General features: G+C 40.3%; 1 protein-coding gene across 1 annotated transcript in view; it reads left to right on the plus strand.

The window, feature by feature from the left end:
- The first annotated feature begins 10454 nt into the window (after positions 1-10454).
- LOC128660624 (epidermal growth factor receptor) overlaps positions 10455-22755 on the plus strand; it is a 411537-nt gene continuing 399236 nt past the window's right edge. Inside the window, exon 1 of the mRNA XM_053714555.1 lies at positions 10455-10739. Coding sequence (XP_053570530.1) covers positions 10637-10739 — 103 coding nt within the window. The 5' untranslated portion in view covers positions 10455-10636. The remainder of the gene's footprint in view (positions 10740-22755) is intronic.

Below are 22755 nucleotides of genomic sequence, written 5' to 3' on the forward strand. Positions count from 1 at the left end.
TGACAATGCAAATAATCACGGTACATAGCATAATGATATAAACAATACGTGAAAGTATATAACTTATAAATAGTAAACAACAGACGGCCTCAACATTTTCAATAATATTATAGGGTGTCATATGTCTGAGGAGAAGAAAAGTAAATACTAAAACCAACAGCAAGTTTGATGTATAGCGATGATTGATACTCTTGATGATCTAAACCAGGAATGACCAGGGGTGAAAAGGGGAGGGAGGGAGATGAAAGGGAGAGGGTGGGATGGGAAAGGAGAAGAGGAGAGAAGAAGAAGAGAGAAAAAAAAAAAAAAAAAAAAACAACATAGGGAGGGGAGGAGGGGGGAAGGGAAGCCTCATATTCCTTAAGGCTTCTATATTGGCAACTCAGGGTTAACTAATAATTAGTTATGTTTGAGACAGACATTAATTATTCTGGTCTTATGGAAAGTTGGGTTCTGACCTAGGGATCTCTCGGAGGATTTGATAGTTGTCTCCAGGTGTCCCAAATCTGAGAGTGTAGGGCTACCTTATTCTGTTGAGTGAATATTGGGCATTCCATTTGCTCAAAGTTGGACATGATCTTGACTACGTCCACCCATCTCGGGGCTGCTTTCTGTTTCCAGAGTCTAGCAACTGCTAGCTTTGCAGCCGAAAGTAGGTATATGCTCAGGAAAACGGTGGAGATGGAATGGGACTTAATATCTATATGGAATAACAAGGTTTGAAGGGAGTTGCCAATTAAAGGGTCAAGAGCTAAGCACTTGTTTAGGATTGTGGCCCAGAAAGGTTGCAATGTCGGGCATTCCAACCATATGTGGGCTGACGATCCCACCATCCCACACTCTCTCCAGCACATCGGGGAATTGGAGTGGGAAATTTTAAATAATCGAAGCGGAGTTAGATGCCACTGGGTGCAAATTTTAATGTAGAGCTCCAAGAGGGTCACGCAATGAAGCGCTTGTTTGGTTCGAGTGGCAGCTTTTGCCCAGTCTGCTTGGTCAGCATGGAATTTTAAGTCTCTTTCCCAGGCTATAATATAGGCTGACTTGAGATATGTAGGGGAGTTCAGTATGTCCCTATAAGACATCGAGAGCGCCCCCGGAATTTTGACCCTGCATAGCCATCTCTTTTCCCATTCGGTAGCTTGTCGGAGGGGGCTGTCGAGAAATCCCCAGGACCTCAAAAGACTACGGAGCCTCCAGAATTCAAAGCGTAAGAGGGGAGGTGGATGATAAGCCGAGATAAAATGAGAAGTGGCTATAAATCTACCTCTGGCGAACAAGTCAGCTACGCAAGTAATACCACACTCTTGCCAGAGTTGTGGATGTGAGTCTCTGAGGGCCAAAAGGAGTCCCGATAGGGAATGTATGGGAGAGGGATGTGGAGAAATTTGCTTTGACGAGCGTAACCTATCCCAAAAACTTAAAGAATGTGTAATGATAGTGTTGTGTATGTTGTACATAGATCTGACGTGTTTGGGGAGCCAGATAAGATCTGGAAGTGATAGAGACTTAGGTAAGGTAGCTTGTTCCAGCGTTCGCCAGCCACAAGTGGTGGAGGTGACATTCCAAGCGAGGATGTGCGCTAAGCGTGAAGCCTCGTGGTAAGTAGCAATATTGGGGGCGCCAGCGCCACCGCTACAAACTGGCTGTTGCATAATGCGAGTAGCTACTCTGGGGTGTTTATTTCTCCAAATAAACTTATTGCATATCTGTTGAAATTTACCAATGAGGGATTTAGGAATCGGAATAGGGAGTGAACGGAAAAGATAGGTCAGCTTAGGCAATAGTACCATCTTGAACGCCGCTACCCGGCCCAACCATGAGATACAAGGTACTCTCCATGTATTTGCGCTGTTCTGGAATTGTTGCAACAATGGATCAAAAATAGATTCGATAATGGTAGATATGTTAGAGGAGAGATAGACTCCTAGATGCTTGATTTTCTGCTTGGACCAGTTGAATGGATATGACGCTTTTAAAGAATCAAGTACTTTGTCTTCCAGATTAACAGCGTAAGCGTCAGTTTTGTTAAGGTTTAGCTTGTAATGGGTGAGTCGACCAAAATGGTCTAGTAGCCTAAATAGGGCAGGGAGAGACCGAACAGGGTCACTGAGGAAAATAGTTAGGTCATCTGCAAAGAGTGCAGTTTTATGGATAGTTCCCTCAATCTCAACACCTCCTATCTCCGGGTTGCTCCTGATGGCCTCCGCGAGCGGTTCCATAATCATAGCGAATATGAGCGGAGATAGAGGACAACCTTGTCGGGTCCCATTAGTTATTTGAAAAGTCGAAGAGCGAAAACCTAGGCCTTTAACTGATGCCGACGGGGCCGAGTACAGTGACCTAACACAAGAGATGAAGCTGGAGGGGAAACCGAAGTAACCGAGGACCTCAAACAGGTATGACCAATTCACCCTGTCAAAGGCTTTTTCGGCATCTAGTGCCAGCGCTGTGCAGGGGATAAGTCTTCGTTTGGTCTCGAAGAAGATATTGAGCAGCCTACGGGTATTGTCTGGTCCCTCCCTACCCGGGGTGAAACCAACCTGGTCTCCATTGATAAGTGTCGTAAGAACCTTATTAAGTCTAATAGCCATAACCTTAGCCAGGATTTTGACATCGGTATTTATTAATGAGATAGGGCGGAAATTTTCACACCTATCTGGGGCCTTTCCTGGCTTTGGAATTGCCACTATGACTGCTTCAAGCATTTCTGGAGGAAGAGTGCTAGTTCGTCTGGCGAGCGAGCATATTCTGGTAAGTAGGGGGGAAAGCTGTGTGGTAAAGGTTTTATAGAAAAGGGCACTATACCCATCTGGGCCTGGTGATTTATTAGGTTTTAACGATTTAATTGTCGAGGCCACTTCTTCAATAGTAAATGGAGAGTCTAGCATCTTTTTTTGAGGTTCAGATAGAACTGGTAGGGACAAGGATTTCAGAAAATCCTGAATATGGTGAGAAGACGGGGCAGGGGTTTCTGCAGAATTTTGTAAGTTATATAAAGAGGAATAATAGTGCGCAAAAGCGCTTCCGATATCCATTGGGAGGCGAACAATGCCCTTTGGTGTTACTAAATGGGGAATTCGAGCTTCCGCAGTACGTTGCCTGAGCTTATTAGCTAAAAGTCGGTCTGCTTTGTTTCCCTTGGCGTAGAAAGTTTGCTGAAACCGGTGGACCTGTGACTGATAGCGCTTAAGTTCTATGGCCTCTATTTTCAGTTTGATGTCCTCTATTTGCAGGAGGGTCTTTGGATCTAAGGAAGTCATGTGAGAGGTGGTTAATGAGCGGAGGTGTGAGTGTAATTGGGACAGAGATTTCCCTACTTGCTTGTTATGGTCTGCTTTCAATTTAAAGAACAATCCTCTAGTGAAAGCCTTGAGCGTGTTCCATAGACAGAAATCACTCACAGAACCATTATCATTCATCTGGAGAAACTCCTCGATGTTTCTTTGGAGATATAGAATCTGTTCTGGAGTAGAAAGTAAGTGCTCCGGAAGTCTCCAGGAGGACCTAAAGGACATGGAGATTGGGGCTTTTAAGGAAAACTGAACAGGGGAATGGTCAGACCAGGGGCACCCTGGCATAGAGACCCGCTGAACAAGGTCAAGAAGCCCGGGGCCCGCAGTAAACCTGATCGATTCTGGTATATGTATTGTGTACCGTGGAATAGTAGGAGTAATCTCTAGAGGTGGGATGATGGGACCGCCATATGTCAAACAAGTTATGTTGTGCAAGAAGGCTGTTAAATTGTCTAGCAGAACGTGAGGTTTGGGGGTCGCATGGTTTAGATTTAGGAGAGCGTCTATCTAATGTGGTGTCAGTAATCATGTTGAAGTCACCTGCGAGAAGGAGGTTTTGGGACTTTTTGGAAGCTAGAAGTCTTAGAAATTTTCTGAGCATTTTAATTTGACCCGAGTTGGGGGCGTAGTAACAAGCCAAGGTGTATGGAATGTTATCCAGTTTACAATTCAGAATTAGGTACCTACCTTGATGGTCTATGTGAGAGCTAATTTTTTCATATAACACTGACTTGTGAATCATGATTGCCACGCCTCGTGACTTGGAGTTGAAAGAGGCTGTTTCAACTACTGGGAAGTGTTTACATTGTAAAGGTATAGGAGTTCCTTGAACCCAATGGGTTTCTTGTAAAAAGGCCACTTTAGACTTGGTATGATAAAGATAGTTTAACAGTCTGCTTCTTTTGTTCGGGATATTGAGACCCCTTACATTCTGGGAGGTACATGTGAAGGACATCTTGTAATACTAGCTGGTACAGGAGGAAAAGAGGGAGAGGAAAAAAAAAAAAAAAAGGGGGGGGGCAGGGGGGGGGGAGTGGGGAAGAGGAGTGGGAGGGAGGGAGGGGTTGGAGGGAGGGGGTAAAGAAGGAATGAGATACTGTGCAGTTGTAGTGTAGGTCACCTGGTATACAGAAATAGTAGAAAAAACACAATACAAACAAACTCAATAACAGTTATAATACTTATGTTCTAATGTTCTATAGGTTGCGGTATAAACGAGAAAGACCGCTCAGGTAAACCCCCTTCGGGGGGGGGTATTTTACAAATTGAAGGATAGGGAAAGGGTGAGGGTGGGGGGGGGGAGAGAGGTATAGAAGATAGACTGTGCTAGTAAGTTAAATTGCCGCTTGGAAGTAGAAGGGTAACAGGAAGAAGACAACAAGGGAAATATAGGAACTGTATTTCATTGGTTATTCTCATAAACTATTGGTTGTGGTATAAGCAAGAAAAAACGCTCAGGAAGATCCCCTTCTAAGGGGGGTGCTTTGTAAGTAAAGGGGTAGGGAGAGGTATTGGAAGAAGAAGAAAGAGGGGAGGGAAAAGGGGAAGAAAAGTGAAGAGGAAGGGGAGAGAGTGAAAGTGGAAGTGGAGGACGGAGGTGGAGAAAAGAGAGAAAATAAAAATGGGCTGTGCAAGGTGGAATTTCACATAGGGTGGGCTGTATTAGTTGGAGTTTCAAACAGAAGAAAAAGGCAATAAGGAGAGGGAATTATTGTTAGTGAGGAGAGTGAGGTGTAGATCAAAATGACCATATCGCCTGCCCTGCGTGATGGAGGTCTAAGGATTTGGAACATTGTCAGTGTGTCAAGAATTGGGTGGGGAAATAAAGCAAGTAGGGAACACAGTCGGCAGCCTCTGGCTAGAGGGATGTGATGTAGTGCAGAAAAAAGAGACTTAGGAAGACAAATTATGTCCTATACAAATACTAAACAGAAGTGTAACAGTGCAAACATAAGATTTAACAATCAGCAATATAACATTTGACTTCTAAACCTTGCGAACCACATCTGAACCAAACATAGGATAAAGTTTACTGAAGACTAATAGTGTCCATCTAGACGGGTCACTATATGGGGATAAGTATGTCAGTTAGTTGCCTTAACCTTGATGATGAAAATAGAGAAATATCTATTTGATGAGGGATAGTATAATACTATAATGCCAAGTCCCTTTAGGACGGACCCCACCAAAGTAGACCGCACCTGTTGTGCCAGTGAACAGACGTCTACGTCCACTGCAGCAAGTAGCTGGGTATGTTTCAGCGGTATAAGATTATCTACGGGCAATATATCTTATGATCTAATATGTCATATGGGAAAGGACTTAGCACTTGGGCTGGGAACATAAGCCAGGATGCCCATAAATTTTATCTCACAATCAACAAGGATAATTAGAGGTAACATAGGGAAAGGTATAAGTTCTGCTTAGAGAAAGTGGAGATTAAACGAAGTTATGAACCCTCAATGGGAGGCTGATGCCAATAGGGATAAAGGGCATGAGTTGGTATGTAACCTAGGTATAACAGTAGTGCAGAGGGAGAAAAAAATGACTAAATTATAGTGTAAATTTAGACCCACAGGAAGTGAATAACATAATGCAAACATTCAATAGGTAATAGGTACAATATAATAGATACTTATCTGCCAGCAAGCAGGTTCATATGGATAGAGTTCGCAACAGTCAACAAACAGTTAGTGGTTAACTGGCCAGGGCCAAGATGTCCAAAATTAGAAACTCTAAGGACCCTTCAGGGTGGTGAACTTGACCTGTGCCTTGGAGGTAGAGTGCCCCATTCACGCCTGTCAGGTGGTTGACTATGAAGAGTTGGGTTATGGGGGTCTGAACTCGACCATGATGAGTAAGCGGGTCTGAGCGGTTGTTGAGAGGGCTCTCGGTGAGAAGGGGAAGATGCTGCTGGCCATTCCTCGGCAGAGGCTTGGAGTTGGCTGTGTTGAGGCTTAGGTTTCTCTTTACCAAGGGGGAGTAAATTCCATCTTTGAAGAAGTTCATATCCTTTGGTTGGCTGAAGGATTGTAAACACCTGGTTGTCCTTAAAGATCAAGAGCTTGATAGGGTATCCCCATCTGTATCTAACGTTATTTTTTCTGAGCGCATATGTAATTTCAGCGAAGGTTTTCCTTTTTTGCAGAGACCGTGTGGACAGGTCAGGGAAGATTTGTAGATTTTTAAATCTATCTGGTAATGCAGGCTTTTGAAAATGCGCTCTTTGGAGACGTTCTTTGTAGGTGAAGTAATGGAGGTGCACTATGACGTCTCTGGGCTGGTCATCTGATAGGCCCTTAGGTTTAAGGGACCTATGTGCTCTGTCAACTTGATCTTCTGACTTCGTGGTCGGAGGAGCTAGAGTGTGGAACAGATCTTGGAGAAATGGTTGAAGATCAGCTGTAGAGAAAGCCTCGGGCACACCTCGGATCCTAAGGTTGTTGCGCCGAGATCTGTCCTCCAGATCTGCTATTTTGTCCTCAATGATGTCAAAATGGTCAGATAGACGCTGGGCAAGACTGAGAAGATTGGATTGTTCTGTGGAGAGGTCCTCTTGTCTCCTCTCTAGGGAGTCAATACGCTCATTAGTGGAAGATATTTCTTTTTTAAGCTCCGCTGTAGACGCTGCAATTTTAGCCGTGAATGAGGCATGGTGTTGATCTAAAAGGTGCTTTAAGGACTCCATAATGAATGAAGGGGTGACTTCCTCAGCTGGGAATTGTTGAATGCTCTGCATAGCTGCTAAAGTTAACTCAGAAGTATCAGATCTTGACGAGTCAGGAGCTTCGGCCTCTGTTAGAGGGGTTGTGCAGGTGGGTCCAAAGTGGTCTATGACTGTCTTTTTTAATGGGAAGGTCTGTTTGTTCTTTTTTCTCGCAGATTGCAACATTGCGAGAGGTCAACCAGCAAAGATGTAATGAGAACAGTGGGAGAAGTAGATAGACTTAATTCCCCAGTTGCTTAAACAAAACAGGGTGTTGTTATTGGTCAGTTTACACTGAGTGGGAGGCAGGCATTAAAGGCCCGGGAGGGCTTACTCCATTCTTTCAACTAGGTTTACAGTCTGTGAAAGAAGACAATATATAACAGGAGAGATGCACCACCGCTCCTTTGACTAACGTTCACTATGTGGAGAAGTTGGGGTAAATCTGTGTTTTAGGTATCTGTGGCCCTCTGGAGCAGAAGAAGAGTGTCTCTGCAAATATGAGCTTTAAAACTGTCTTTTTACACACTGCGTGCTGTGGGCTTGGGCTGGCAACAATTTATTTTATAGTACCATGTGGGTTGTAGGTAATCTGGGAGTTATGTGTAGAACACCTAGACCACACTTTAATAAGTAGATTCCAATAAAGGTGTTTTTTCCTTTTTCTTCCTTCTCTCCCCTCTCCTTTCTTTAGATTGGCGCTGTGGGTGACTTAGGTCATTGATGGCACCAAAGGTATGCTAACAGCATGCAGAAGTCAACAGTTATTAGAACCCACAAGTGGCTAGCAGTAATAACTAGCTAGGAGTATATAGCAGAATGCACATAAATGGATTTCAACTGTTTCTCTCGTTTAAAGTCTATGCCAAATTGGTTAGTTGGTGGAAACTTCTTTATCCTTACAAATGGCACTGACAATGTGCTGTGGGATGAAAGTAAGTTGAATTATTGGTAAGACTGTTTGATAGAGTATACTCTCAGGTGGGAGTAAAGCTGTATTGAGCTCTTGCTGTCATGGTGTGAGCCTGTGTAGGGCCTGCTGCAGAAGCCTACAGCCCTATGCTGATGTCTGGGCTAATCACTTAGTCACAAGTGCTAATCTTTCAGGCAAACTACAGTGAAGGTTTTTTTTAGCAGTAACAGTATAATTATGCTTGCTCCCGGAGTCTGCAGCCTGTAGTACCCTGCTGACAGCACAGTGTGCTATACTGGCCTAAATGTATGTCTGAGAGCTAATAGCAGCAAGTCTATCGATATGTAGGGCCTCCCAGGTGGTTAAATGGGTTTAAATTTAGTGCCAGAACTCTCTTTACTGTCAGAGAGCAAAATTCTAGGTAATACAGACTCCACGTGGGCAGCGGAGCTGGGGAGTGAAGTGAGGCTGTATAGCAATTAAACACTAGCGCCTCAAATCCAGGTTGTGCTTGTTAATTTCAGTAAAGATAAGCAAGGCCCCACTTCACCTGTCCCCTCTGTTAAAGCGACCAGTGTTTTGGATGGGTCAGGGCCAAATAGTGAACCGCACTATGAAACTGTGGTGCCTATGAAAAATGGCGATGCGCTCCAAAACAGGTTCTGCACTCTGAGTCTCCAAAATCTATTAGTCTCTGCGATTGCGGACCAGTCACTTGCTCAAATTGTGTGTGTAAGTGGCTATGTCCGAGTATATGGGATTGTTGGCTCGTAATTGTCCGGTTGTCACTTACTTTAACCTTCCAGTCTGTACTGGCGCAAGGTCTCCTTAGCGGTTCCCACTGCCGGTGCTGAGAGTAGTCCTGCAAGGCTCCGGAGCGGATCCCCGACCCTCCGGAGCAGGTTAAAACACCTCAGACTGATTGACCCTGTAAGCGGTGTTACTTGCGTGGGCTGATACTGCTGTACTAGGCGCTCAGATGTTCTCCGTCAGTCACCTCTAATCTAGTGCCCAAATTGTAAACAGCTGTCCTCCGTTTAGGCAGGAAACTTTCACTTAAGTGCCGAAGTAGGAGTAAGGGTGTTAGGGGTCCCTTAAAGTTACTTTAATAACTAAAATATATGCCGTTTATGGACGAGCTCCTTGAAGTGGCATCTGATCAGTACGGCAGTTGGCTCCGCCCCCCTATGCAACTTTTTTTAACCCTTACAGTTTACATGATCTCTGAAGTTGCACTAAATAATCTAGTGCAGTTTCTGCTTTCACTCAAGCACAAACTATAACTTTCAACTTGTAATGCCAGTGCAAATTAGCAAGGTAGCGATATTCATTAAAAGTATAGGCTGCGAGTGAGGTCAGCCATGCTAACCCTTTTCTGGTTAACGCACTTTACCATGGACTTGTAATATCAAAGTGGCACACTATTGGTAGCACGGTCAAGCTAACTGGTTGTTGCGTGCGCTATCATTTGTGCGCCACTTGTAATCTAGCTCAGGATGAGCCAATAGCATACATAGGTAGCCTGCAGGTAACATTCTGTGTTCAATCCTGAGTGTTGACCTAGTGGGGCTGATTTAGCAAGGAATGGCCCCTGATGCCCCTGTTTCTGAAGGCTCGCCGGAAACAGCAGTTATTATGAAGCAGCGGTCCTGAGACCACTGCTCCTTAACTGGTCTGCCACCTCTGAGGCTGCAGACATCAATCCGCCTGATCCTATACGATTGGGTTGATTGACACCCCCTGCTAGCGGCAGATTGGCCGCAAATCTGCAGGGGGTGGCATTGCACAAGCAGTTCACCAGAATTCAGTGATGTCTGTCGGACATGATACGCTACAGCGTATCATATCGGACAGACATTGATAAATCGGCCCCATTGTGTGTCTATATTTTACTACTAAGGGACAGGGAGACTTCCTGGACGAACAATTCCTTCAAAAGGTTGTCTCTCACATACTTTCCCTCACACTGTCATTCCTTAACATGAAGCATACTTCTCTTTCCCAAACCTAGCACAGCACCTACCACTAACTGTGTCCCCCCCTCATCTTTTCACTAAAATTGTCCCCCTTACTGCCACAGGCTGCTTACCTTTGATTCTCCCCAAAAGCACCAAGTTATCAACCATAACAAAAATCCATCTTCTATAATCCTATTTAAATATAACAATGTATAAATAAGGAGGGCTTTTTGTCATATATTGATTATTGATTCATAAATTATTGGATACACACACACTAAGTGAACCTTATAGCAGCAATTTTGTGTGGATTTTGCCTTCTTTTCTATGAGGTGCATTTATATAAAATGATTATATCACCCTAAAAAAAAAGGTTAAAGATTGGTTAAAATAACTGAGTAATAGTGGTCAGATTTTAGCTTTAGAGCTAAAGGGTCACTTAGTAGGGAAAGGGAATTAAATGAGTCATATGAGGTGACAATCAAGGCATGCCAAGCTTCTCTTGTTTGACTTATAGTGGGAGGAATTAAGCTATGACTAAAAAGTGACAAAAGTTTTGCAATTCATGGAGGCTGCACTAGAATATAAACACAAACCTTGCAAATTGTCACTCACACATACAGCACAGAAGAAAGGAACGTCATAATTATTCTATTGCCTACATTAATTGCAATACACATTCTAATAGTAAAAGGAGGGTCAAGAATTAGCTACAGAGAGACACATACGCAAGAGACAGTGATTTAGCTGGGCCTCCCAAAATATGGGCAGAAAAAGCATCATGAGGAGAGAGATATTTCATGGCATATCAGTGTTCCTCCTCGTTCTCATTGGCCACTTCTGCTTTGCACATGAAGAAAAGAAAGGTAAGGAATCAGTAATATTTATCTGAATATGTGAAAATGTATATGGTCCTTGAAAGTAAATTGTTTGTATTTTAATTGTATTTTATTATTTTTACTCTACAGATTTTCAGTTGCAAGAACTCTTTTTTAGTGACTGTAATGAGCTTTTTTAGAAGGACATTGTACTAAAACATTTCCTCCCCTTTTAATGTGTTTACAATTATCCCTTTTACCTGTGCAGTGTGTAGGTGTATTACGAGTTGTGCATTTGTGTTTTAACGCTGAAAAAATGGTAATTTCAGCGTTAAAACCGGACTGCAGCCATTACAAGTCTTGTCGGTATAGCTGTACCACAAGCCTTTTAGCCTGTATCGCAACGTCAGTCCCGCACACGTAAAAATTACGTTTTTTCATGGGACTTAAATAGCGCTGCCATTACAAGTTTTGCGGTCAGGCTAAAAAGCTTGCGTTGCAGCCTATACCGACAAGATCCGTTCCACAATCTAAAAGCAGTAGTTATGAGTTTTATGCAACAAATCTGTAACATAAAACTCATAACTAAACTGCTACAAAGTGCACTAAACACCCATAAACTAACTATTAACCCCTAAACTGAGGCCCTCCCGCATCGCCACCACTATATTAAAGTTATTAACCCCAAATCTGCCGCTCCCAACATCGCCAACACTAGAAAAAAATTATTAACCCCTATTCCGCCTCTATTTCGCCGCTCATCCAATAGAATGAGAGCTGCTTAAATCCTATTGGCTGATTTAAACAGCCAATAGAATTTTAGCAGCTCTAATTCCTATTGGATAATTCAGATTTTTCAGCCAATAGGAATGCAAGGGACGCCAACTTGAATCGCGTACCTTGCATTGAAGATTCTGTATTCGGCAACGACGTCTGAAGAGGATGCTCCATTCCAGATGTCTTCAGGATGGACCCGCTCTGCGCCGCCGGGATCAAGATAGAAGATGCCTCCAGGATGAAGATAGAAGAGGCCACCTGGATGAAGACTTCTCGCCGCCTGGATGAGGACTTTGCCTTCTGGATGAAGATAGAAGAGGCCGTCTGGATGAAGACTTCTCGCCGCTTGGATGAGGACTTCGCTGCCTGGATGAAGATCGTTCAAGCGGGACTTTAAAAACTGTAAGTGGATCTTCGGGGGTTAGTGATAGGTTTTTTAATTTTTTGGGGGATGTTTTTTTTTAGTTTAGGGTTTGGGCTTGTAAAAGAGATAAATACCTTTTTTCAGGGCAATGGGTAGCTTAGGTTTTTTAGATATTTTTTTTTATTTTGTGGGTTTGGGGGGGTTTGTAATGTTAGTGGGTCTTTGTAATTTTTTTTAGGTAAAAGAGCTGTTTAACTTAGGGCAATGTGGAAAAATTATCTTTATAGAGCCCCTAACGGGCTATGGATGTGTAAAAACAAATAGTATTTTATTAAAGCAGTAAACACATAATAATATCTCTCAAGAGTTACCTATCTCTAGTATACAGTAAAATAATAGTGATAAAATCAGCTGTATGTCTTAGTCTTACATATACAACTAGACATGTACAGTACACAAATCTGTGATCATAAATGATCCTATAACGGTTCCTAAAAAAGGGATAACCTTAGTGTACCGTCTGCAAGGTGCACCTTATGAGAAAGTCACAAATAGTCACAAATAATAGTCCCAAATCCTAATGTGTGCTAGTGTTCCAAAAGAAAAAGAGAACCAATGCCTGATGTGATGATCCAATGATGATGTAGTGATCCAATGTGTGGTGTGCCAAAAAATAATTCCAATTAACTATTTGTAAATTCCAATTTGTTAATGAACTACACAATGATTTATTTTTTCTATATTTTGTGCGTAGTGGAGGATTTTAAACTCACCTTTTATCTCCCCCTAATTTAAAATGTTGTTGTTTTCTGCCCGGAATCAACTTCACCCAGCAGTGATTCTAACCTACTCCCAGCTGATGAGTGGCAAAAACCACGAAACAGCTGTCCTGGGATGGTTATGAATCACTGCACTAACCCTAGCTAAGTTTATAAGCTGTGTGAACAGCGATACTTTGGCGTAAAGGGAACCTGCTGAAAAGCAGACTGAAGTAAAAAGGTGTGTCATTGTGTACTTAATTTGCATATCTTACCCAGAATCCTTTGCTGCATTGGAAACAATGTAATTCAGAGGTTTTCTGTGGATAAACAAGCCTCTGGGCCTGTCTAGATTTGTTAATGAACTACACAATGATTTATTTTTTCTATATTTTGTGCGTAGTGGAGGATTTTAAACTCACCTTTTATCTCCCCCTAATTTAAAATGTTGTTATATATATATATATATATATATGTATGTATGTATAAAAGTAACAAAAACTTGCACTCGCTGGTCTTTTTAAAACACACTTTTTACTGTGAATAAATAGTGACGTTTCGGGGACAAAGTCAGACCTCAGATACTTTGTCCCCGAAACGTCACTATTTATTCACAGTAGAAAGTGTGTTTTAAAAAGACCAGCGAGTGCAAGTTGTTGTTACTTTTATTTATCCTGTACTAGCGCCCTGGCAGTTAAGTTAAGAAGTGAGAGTGCTTTCCCGAGGTCTACTATATAAATGTATAGATATATATTTTACCAAAAAAAATCATATATATATATATATATATATATATATATATATATATATATATATATATATATATATATATATATATATATAAATATGTATTCATGAATAAATAGAACATATTTCTCTATGTGAAGAACATTGGACTGTAAAATATTAATATTTCATGCCGGGTTAGCGTACTTGGTTAAATGTGATTGGGTTTGTACGTGAGTAAGGGTGTTAGTTTTTTTCCACTTTTCGCCCTCTATTGAAGTCTATAGGGGAATACGCCGATGATATCACGATATTCGAAGTTTAATTTTTTGGGTGTGCCGGGTTAACTATTGTTCAAAAACATTTTCTTTCAACTTGTAATAAGCATTCTACTCGATGCGTGCAAAAAACCTCCGTCTAGCGAATTTAACACTCGAGCAGGAGTGATCATTTGCGCTACACTCGTAATCTAGCACTTAGTGGAAATAATCGCCTTTACTGTAAGCTTGACACACTGTACAAACAGCTGTAAGTCATGTGGAATTGTGTTTGCTTCCTGTACATGCTTAGATCGCTGTCTCTGAAAGCTTCTGGTTACCAGCACTGGATGCTTTCACAGTTATGCATGCACATAATTTACACAGTATCTGATGAAGGTCGGGTACACTTTGAAAATTACACCCAACCACTATTACAACATACACCATGGGGGAAAAAACGAATTAGCTTTTTGTCTATTTGCTGTATCTCACAAAGGCACAACCCTCCTGTGACCACAAAGTAAATAGTGAATCTTTATAGTGGATTCACTGTTTACATTAGAGTGCAACTGGATCATTGATATCTGCTGCTGGCCAAAAGCAGCAGCGTGAGAGTGCACTGCTGTAAAAAATACATTGGGCATGTGGTGTCTCCCTTATTGACTGTCAAATAATGAAAAAAGGAAATGTTGCGGAGGCGGATGGTGAACAGATAACAGGTCTAAAGACCGCTGCTCCATAACTTGTCTGCCTGCTCTGAGGCCGCGGACAGAAATCAACCCGATCGAATATGATCGGTTGATTGACACCCCATGCTAGCGGCCGATTGGCCACGAATCTGCAGGGGGCGGAATTGCACCAGCAGTTCACAAGAAAAATTATATGCTGTCTGCATTTATCAATGTGCAGCGGACATGAAACGCTACATCCTATCATGTCCGCTCGCACTTACATAAATATGCACCTAAATGTAAGTTTATTGACAAAATAAGATTTTCTATTAAAAAAAACTGTGCTCAGTTTACTTTAGATTTTTATAATCTATAACACACATAGACTTAAAAAATGTGCATTTGCCATCATGATAAAAGTATTTTTACATAGTCATCAATGTTATAGCATATGAAACTTAACCACTGCTGCCCCAAAGCCTTCCTATACAAATAATGTAAACTGCACCCCATAATGTCAGAAAACCCTAGTCACATTTAGGGTTAATTGTCATGGGGAGCTGCGTGAATGATTTAGGGAATTGATCAGTGGTAGCAATGTAGGCTACTGCACATAATAGCAACATAGACCACTGTGGCTATTATGTCATACTTGCTTTCATAGAAATATATGTTGCAGCAGTGTATTTAGGTTTTGTGCTGCACTAAGCATTTTAAATTATGCTGCCCCCCTACCCCCACCCACCCCCAAGGTTTTAATCTTTATTTGACCATATGGTTTTGTTTTTTTTGGCAGGGAGTAATGTGAATTTAATTTTTTCATGGAATTTCCAAAGTAAATGTTCACAAGGACTTGCAAAACACTTGCTTACACAAAATTATACACATACATACAAACACACACACACACAAACACACACACACACACACACACACACACACACACACATATATATATCTAACTATTGCTGCAATATATATAAACCCCCAAACACAGATTTCTTGATACAATGCTTCCCCAAACAGAATGTGAAGTGCTGAAAGCCAACAGAACTAAAGCCAATAGCTAGCTAAATAAATGGAAGGTTCAGAGTTACCTCTAAGAGTAAGCTCCATGGGCATCTCTTATTATACCCCCATAGAATGCTCCTTGGGCACAATTTCTCATAATATACCTGTATAATACTTCTAAAATAACTGTAAGCTTTTTACAAAAATAGCCACAAAAAAGTGATGCCCCTCTCCAATCTGCTGCCCTAGGCAAGTGCCTTGTTTGCCTATTCAAAAATACGCCCCTGATATGATGTTATTACTTCCAAGCTGACTCACTGCTTGAAACAATCTGAGCAAAGTAGGCTGTCTATGGCTGTAACTAGCTATAGATGGCTACAGTTCTGTAAAATGTTACAGAGTTATTGCTATCACTTGCAGTTCACATAGGATCTATCCCTGCTATGAATGTTGGCAAAAGCAGCCTTTTGTTGACACTCAGCCACTCACACATTAATATTTAACAATGTACTGACCTTTAGAAAACAGGTTCAGGATGTTAAAGGGCCATAATACCCAAATGTTTAAACACTTGAAAGTGATGCAGTATAGCTGTAAAAAGCTGACTAGAAAATATCACCTGAACATCTCTATGTAAAAAAGAAAGATATTTTACCTCAAAAGTTTCTCAGTAGACACATCCCATTGTAAAGGACTTCTAAGCAGCAAATCAGTATGTCTGTCCCGGGACAGCGGAAAGAGCGAGCTTACGTGCACTCTCATCTTATTTCCCTATTCATCTTAAGGAAGTTTACAATGAAATCTCATGAGAGTTAAGTCAAATCTCATGAGATCACAGTAAAAAAAGTTCATGACCTCAGCACTGTTGATGCTGATTGGCTGCTGTTCATTTCTTCATTTTTTTTTACCTGAAGCTAAGCAGCAGTTGAGTATAACTTTTTACACAGAACTTACTCTGCTGAGCTGAGGAAATTGTGAGGTAAAATATCTTCCTTTTTTACATAGAGAAGCTCAGGTGATATTTTCCTGTCAGTTTTTTACAGTTATACTGCATCTGTTTCAAGTGATTTAGCATATGAGCATTATGTCCCTTTAACTTTGGCATGAATCAAGTTTTATGGGATAACTATGTACATATTGCTTCTGAATATTAACACTATGGGGCCTATTTATCAAGCTCCGTATGGAGCTTGATGCCCTGTGTTTCTGACAAGCCTTCAGGCTTGCCAGAAACACAAGTTATGAAGCCACTGCTTCATAACCTATACGCCTGCTCTGAGGTGGCGGACAGACATCTCCAGAAATCAACCCGATCCAATACAATCAGGTTGATTGATACCCCCTGCTAGCGGCTGCAAATCTGCAGGGGGCAGTATTGCACCAGCAGTTCACAAGAACTGCTGGTACAATGATAAGTCGATGTGCGGCGGACAAGATCTGCCCTATGGGGCCAATTTATCATAGTGCGAGTGGACATGATACGATGTAGCGTATCATGTCCGCCGCACATATGCTGTCTATATTTATCATTGCACAAGCAGTTCTTGTGAACTGCTGGTGCAATGCCGTCCCCTGCAGATTTGCGGCCAATGGGCTGCTAGCAGGGGGGTCAATCAACCCGATCATATTTGATCGGGTTGATTTCTGTCCATGGCCTCAGAGCAGACGGACAAGTTATGGAGCAACGGTCTTTAGACCGCTGCTTCATAACTTCTGTTTCCGGCGAGCCAAGGGGCATCAAGCTTGATAAATCGGCCCCTCCGTTTGTTTCTTTTGCTGGTTCTTTTGTTCATTTCTTTTCTGCTGTTTCTTTGGCTTCATGGTTGAAGCTCTTGATTTATAAAGTTTTCTTGGAGGCAGATTAACCTCTTTCCAGATAGCTTTCCTTTCTTTCTTTCAGTTCAGTTGCCTTTTCTTGTTTTTCTGATTGTTTTGTGAGTAGACTTATTTCTCTATTTAGTTATTTAATCTTCCTTGCTTATTTTTTTCTACCATTCTAATGTTTTTACTTTTTCTGAAGCAGCCTTTGGTAGGATATTCTTCAGGCAGTTGTTTCAGGTTAATTGTATTGCCTTTTTTGGGCTCTTTTAGGCTTGTGGATTTAGTTTTTAAGTGAAAAAATATATTTTTTAGATCCCATCCTTTATTACTCGTGGACTCCACAGCTTGGATTTTTGTTCCCTGGAGTAATTGATTGTGCGCTCTCACCACCTGTACAAAGAAAAAAATATTTATGCTTGCCTGATAAATGAATTTCTTTCATGGTGATGAGAGTCCACGAGACCCCACCCTGTTTTGTTCTGGGTTGCTTTTTTCCATTTTTTCCCCTGGTCCCATTTTGGATCTTATGCCTTTTCCCTACCTTATTTTACTTGGCTATACATTAGACTGAGGTACCTGTGAGGCGGGAGGGGTTTATAGAGTTCTTGGGGTTTGGGAATCTTTGCCTCTTTCTAGTGGTAGAGAAGAGTAATTCCCAGGAGTAATAGATTGTGTGCTCTCATCACCATAAAATAAATGAATTTACCAGGTAAGCATAAATTAGGTTTCCAATTTTACTCTGAAGTGAAAATGAGTCTCCTATCTTTATTGGCTTTATTAGAGTTCACTCTTTTTCCTTTCATATTATTTAAGACTCTCTACATATTAATTGTTGATACTGGATATCCTCTCTTATTGGTCCTTTGTTTAAACCTTTTATCACACCTTATCTCCTCTTGAACATTGCGTAAAGTTCTCATGAACTAACTCCTTGCAATGGAGTTAAACACTTTCTCTGGATGGAAACTATTATAGTGTAATAAAGTCGTTATGATCAGTTTCTTTACAATATAGATCTGTCACTAATAGTAAACCTTTCTTGTACAGAAATGTATCTAAAAAACTTAACCTGTTCCTTAGATACTGTTAAAGTAAATAGTAAAAAAAAACTTGTATGACCATTTGAGTGCTCTACAAATGTATGTAAGGACTCCAGTGTGCCACGCTCCTCACCAAAATATATCATCTATGAAACTGAGCCACACTAAACACTTGTCCTAATAATCCTGCCGTATATATACTGCCTGTTCCTATATATGACGCATAAAGAAATTGGCCTGTGACAGGGCCACATTGGAGCCCATCACCATACATTTAAAAAAAATAATAATAAGTATCCTGGAACAAAAGGTTATTCAGATATAGAACTATCCATAAAAAATATCCATCATAAATTCCCACTGATGTATTGTGTAATGTTCTTATTTCTTTAATATCTTCAAGAATGATTGTACACCTATTTCATGTGGTATTGATATATATAGACTCACTACATCTAGGGTAAATACGATTTTATCAGCACCTCAAACAATATCCTTAATATAGTTTAGAAAATTGCCAATATCCTTAGTATATGACTTCTGAATTGTGACCAAATGGTTTAGTGTTCTAGTCAAAAATAGCCAAAATTTTACAACATTTGAAAATACAGGGTGTGTTCATGTCACAATTGATCTTCCTAGGGGCTTTTTTTTTAATGTATTGTTGTCAAGGTATAAAACACTGGCATGATATAATCTACTTTTACTTAATATATTGCTGAGTCTTTTGTTATTACATTATTATTTATTTTTGTATATCATTAACTGGATCTTGTTCTAAAATTTGATAAATGCCATCATATCATAATTGAGTCAGCATTTCTTGTTAGTTGTATTCCCTATCCAAGATTATTATGGCCCTCCTTTATCTTCATATATAATAATAATGCAATCACTTTAACTATTTAAAGGCCATTCTCTCTTTAGTTAAATAAAAACTACATGGTTCTTGTTCCTTAATTAGTAGAGCCTTTACATGATTCTGAACTTATTTTATGAATGTCTCCACCCCTGAATTTATAGTACTTGAAACAAAATTAGTTTTCTGTCTTAATCCTAATGCATACACAGTAAACAACTTACAATCATCTGCTATATTGCTTTTATTAAGATCAAGAATCCTACTGCCAGTATGGACTGAGAAATGTGTTTTACATCTCAATGTCCTGAAAAAACAATATCAATCCTTGTCAATAGTTAATTCATCAAATCCTTTCTTTTGATAGTATGAAAGGCCTTTACTCAGCACACTATGTTCAGCAGCTGTGAGTTCATAGTACGATATCTTAATTACCAACAATTTATTAACACTAGTATCATTATCCAAATCAATATCTTAATCAACATCATGGTTATGCGCCACATCATTCAAGCAGTCACTATGACTTATCTGTTGGTAGCACTATTCTTCTTGCTTGTTGTGTCTGCTTCTGTGTGCATGCTGTACTGTGAGGTCATTCTACATCTCTGTTTATGCTTTCTCCCTCTTCTCCAGTATCCTGTTCAGAGATGGAGCTTAAAAATCACCTTCTAAGGATAATGTATCAAAACCATCATGTCAGGTCACTGAGGGGGGGCATTCTGTCACTTTTTTTCTGCCGCATATCCTCTCTCTCTTGTTGGCATGTGACATCATGGAATCTCCTCTCAAGTGACCAACAATATATTGGGTTATTCGGATAATCCTCTTTATTGTGGCTGAACTTCTGTCTCTTTTGCTCTTTTAACTCCTTTTGATATTCATCCATTAATTTATCAATATCCATTATTATGGTTTTTAATTCATCAGCTGTATAATGAGTATTAAGTGTCTGTTCACATTCAGTCACTACATTCTTTTCTGTTTCCTCCTGCAAACATTCCACACTACATATATAATAACATCAATAGTTATGTGAGATGCCAATATGTGATATCTTGCACATCAACCATTAGCAACATGAAAAAAAAACATTAATTACAATGGCAACACTTTGGGAACAAACAAGCAAAATGTTTTATGTAAATATTCGAAACTGTAAAAGTGGCTGGCCATGGCCTACACAAAGGTCCAGCATAAGGAATTAATAAATACTTATTGCCCTTGTGAACCATCTTGTCCTAAATTTTGTCTCTATTTCAAAATGGATTTTTATTTCAAGTTTGTTTGTTTTTTACATATGTTAGTTTGTACTGTTTTATAGAGAGAGTTTTTTTTTTCTTAATTTCTTTAATTTGTTTTGTCTGTCAAATTTTGAAGTTACTTTTTTATGCCTGCATCTTTCACAGTGGATCTTGTCACAATAGATGCTGCCATATTGATTATAATGGAGAGTGACTTGCAACTAGTGATGTCGCGAACAGTTCGGCAGAGAACAGTTCCCGGCGAACATAGCTTGTTCGCGTTCGCCGCGGCGGGCGAACATATGCGATGTTCGATCCGCCCCCTATTCGTCATCATTGAGGAAACTTTGACCCTGTATCTCACAGCCTGCAGACACATTTGAGCCAATCAGCAGCAGACACTCCCTCACAGACCCTCCCAGCTCCTGGGCAGCAGCCATTATAGATTCATTACGATCCTGCTTTCTTAGTGAGAGGAGGGTTAGTGCTGCTGCTCGTGATTTTATAGGGAAATAGATAGCTAGGCTAGTGTATTTAGTGTCCACTACAAACCTGAAGGACTCATCTAATCTCTGCTGTAAGGACAGCACCCCAAAAAGCCCTTTTTAGGGCTAGAACTTCAGCCCAAAAAGCCATTTTTAGGGCTAGAACTTCAGTGTTTTTTTTTTTTTAATTTGTAATTTTATTAGCATTTGCCTGGCTGTCAGCCTGTGTGTGAGGCTCACAGCATATACTGTGATTAGTGCCACCACTGATATCTGCTTAACATTAGTGTAAATTTTTTTAAAAAAACTTTTAAATCATTTTGCTAGTGTAATCTAATTTAATTTTCTATCAGGCCTGTGTGTCAGGCTCACACAGCATATACTGTGGTTAATTGCTCTGTGCCACCACTGATATCTGGTGTAACATTAGTGTAAAATTAAAAAAAAACAAAAAACGTTTACATCATTTTGCTTGTGTAATCTAATTTAATTTTCTATCAGGCCTGTGTGTCAGGCTTACATCATATACTGTGGTTAATTGCTCTGTGCCACCACTGATATCTGCTTAACATTCATTACTGTAATTTAAAAAAAAAAAAAAACTTTTACATCATTTTTTTTTTTTTTTTGTAAATATTTTTTATTGAGGTTGAAATAGCATAATGACAACAGTCTCATCAACAGAATACAATTTACAACATATATTATACTGGCATGACATAACACATTAGGCACCTCATTTTTTAAATCTTATAGGTTTGCAAGTTCCTCAGACAGGCAGGTCCGATCGTGGGACCAAAAGTTAAACAAAGCAATTGAGGACATGTCAACGTAGATAATAGTAAAGATTGCAATTTCAGTTTATGTGGGATAAATACAAATTGTGAAGTGCATAGACAATATCAATATAGTGAAACGTAATAGAAACATCAAGGTAACTCTGTATAAATTGTTAATTGGGAAAATATGGAGGATAGCATCCCTCAGTTGCTAGTGTAATCCAATAACCATTAGCACTGAGCTTTTATAATAGCATAGGCAATCCTAAGACTATTATCTTAAATAAATTTCAGGAAAAACAGGATATCACTGCAAAGTCAATGTTCCTGTGTTGAACCCCCGTGAGCCATTCTACATTGGCGCAGGGAAAAACTGAGTCATGGCTCTACGGGTAGGGCAGAGACTACTAAACTCTGCCAAAAGGGTGTGCAGAGAGAAAGGGAATCATCCCTAACCGCACAGAAGTAGTGTGGGGAGGGGGGGGGGGCGGAGGGAGGCCAAAATAACAGATCTTATTATTGTTAGCTTACCCTTTTAACATAGCGCTCGAGAATATTGGTAGAGCAACTTTAACATCATGGTTATCTAAACAAAGACAATTAAGCATGTGAACAACCTAGAATAGAGTATACATTTCAAACAAGAGCTCTAGGTTAACCATACTTGGCAATATAGAAGGACCATGTAATGCATTATGTATGTTATAGCGACGCTGTTAGCAACCAGGTTTAATGCTTAGTATCTCTCCCCTAGCTCAGCAAGATCAGTCATCATACATAGTGTGCTTCTGATCCAACCTTAAGACTTTAACAAGACTATAAATATTGTGTGACCGCTTGAGACTTACAAATACTTGGGCTTTATCATTTGCTTCGCTATCTGTGAGCGGAGGGTATATCAGCATATAAAAAGCAATCATGAGGCCAAAAGGGGACGTACAGCACATACCACTCGCACTCTTAAGCATATAGGGATCAGAGACAAAACACTTTTAGCTAGAGTAAGAGGCATGAATATGTACAGTCCTGCTCTAAAATAAAGGAAGTTTAAACCTAAACTTAGTTCTTAAACTACAATAAACAGTGAAATGTTAGGATCTGCAAACAATAACAACATAGAAAGGCAATAAATGTAGAGGTCCACGTGGTTTCAGGGATTATATCAGCTCTCTTCACTGGGCAACAGGTGTAGGTTATGGTGCACAACCCCACAATTATCTATGAGTTCCAAAAGTAAACATACACAGGAGCAGTTGTGGGTGAAAAATC

The sequence above is a fragment of the Bombina bombina genome, chromosome 5 (assembly GCF_027579735.1).
Source record: "Bombina bombina isolate aBomBom1 chromosome 5, aBomBom1.pri, whole genome shotgun sequence".
NCBI lineage: Eukaryota > Metazoa > Chordata > Amphibia > Anura > Bombinatoridae > Bombina > Bombina bombina.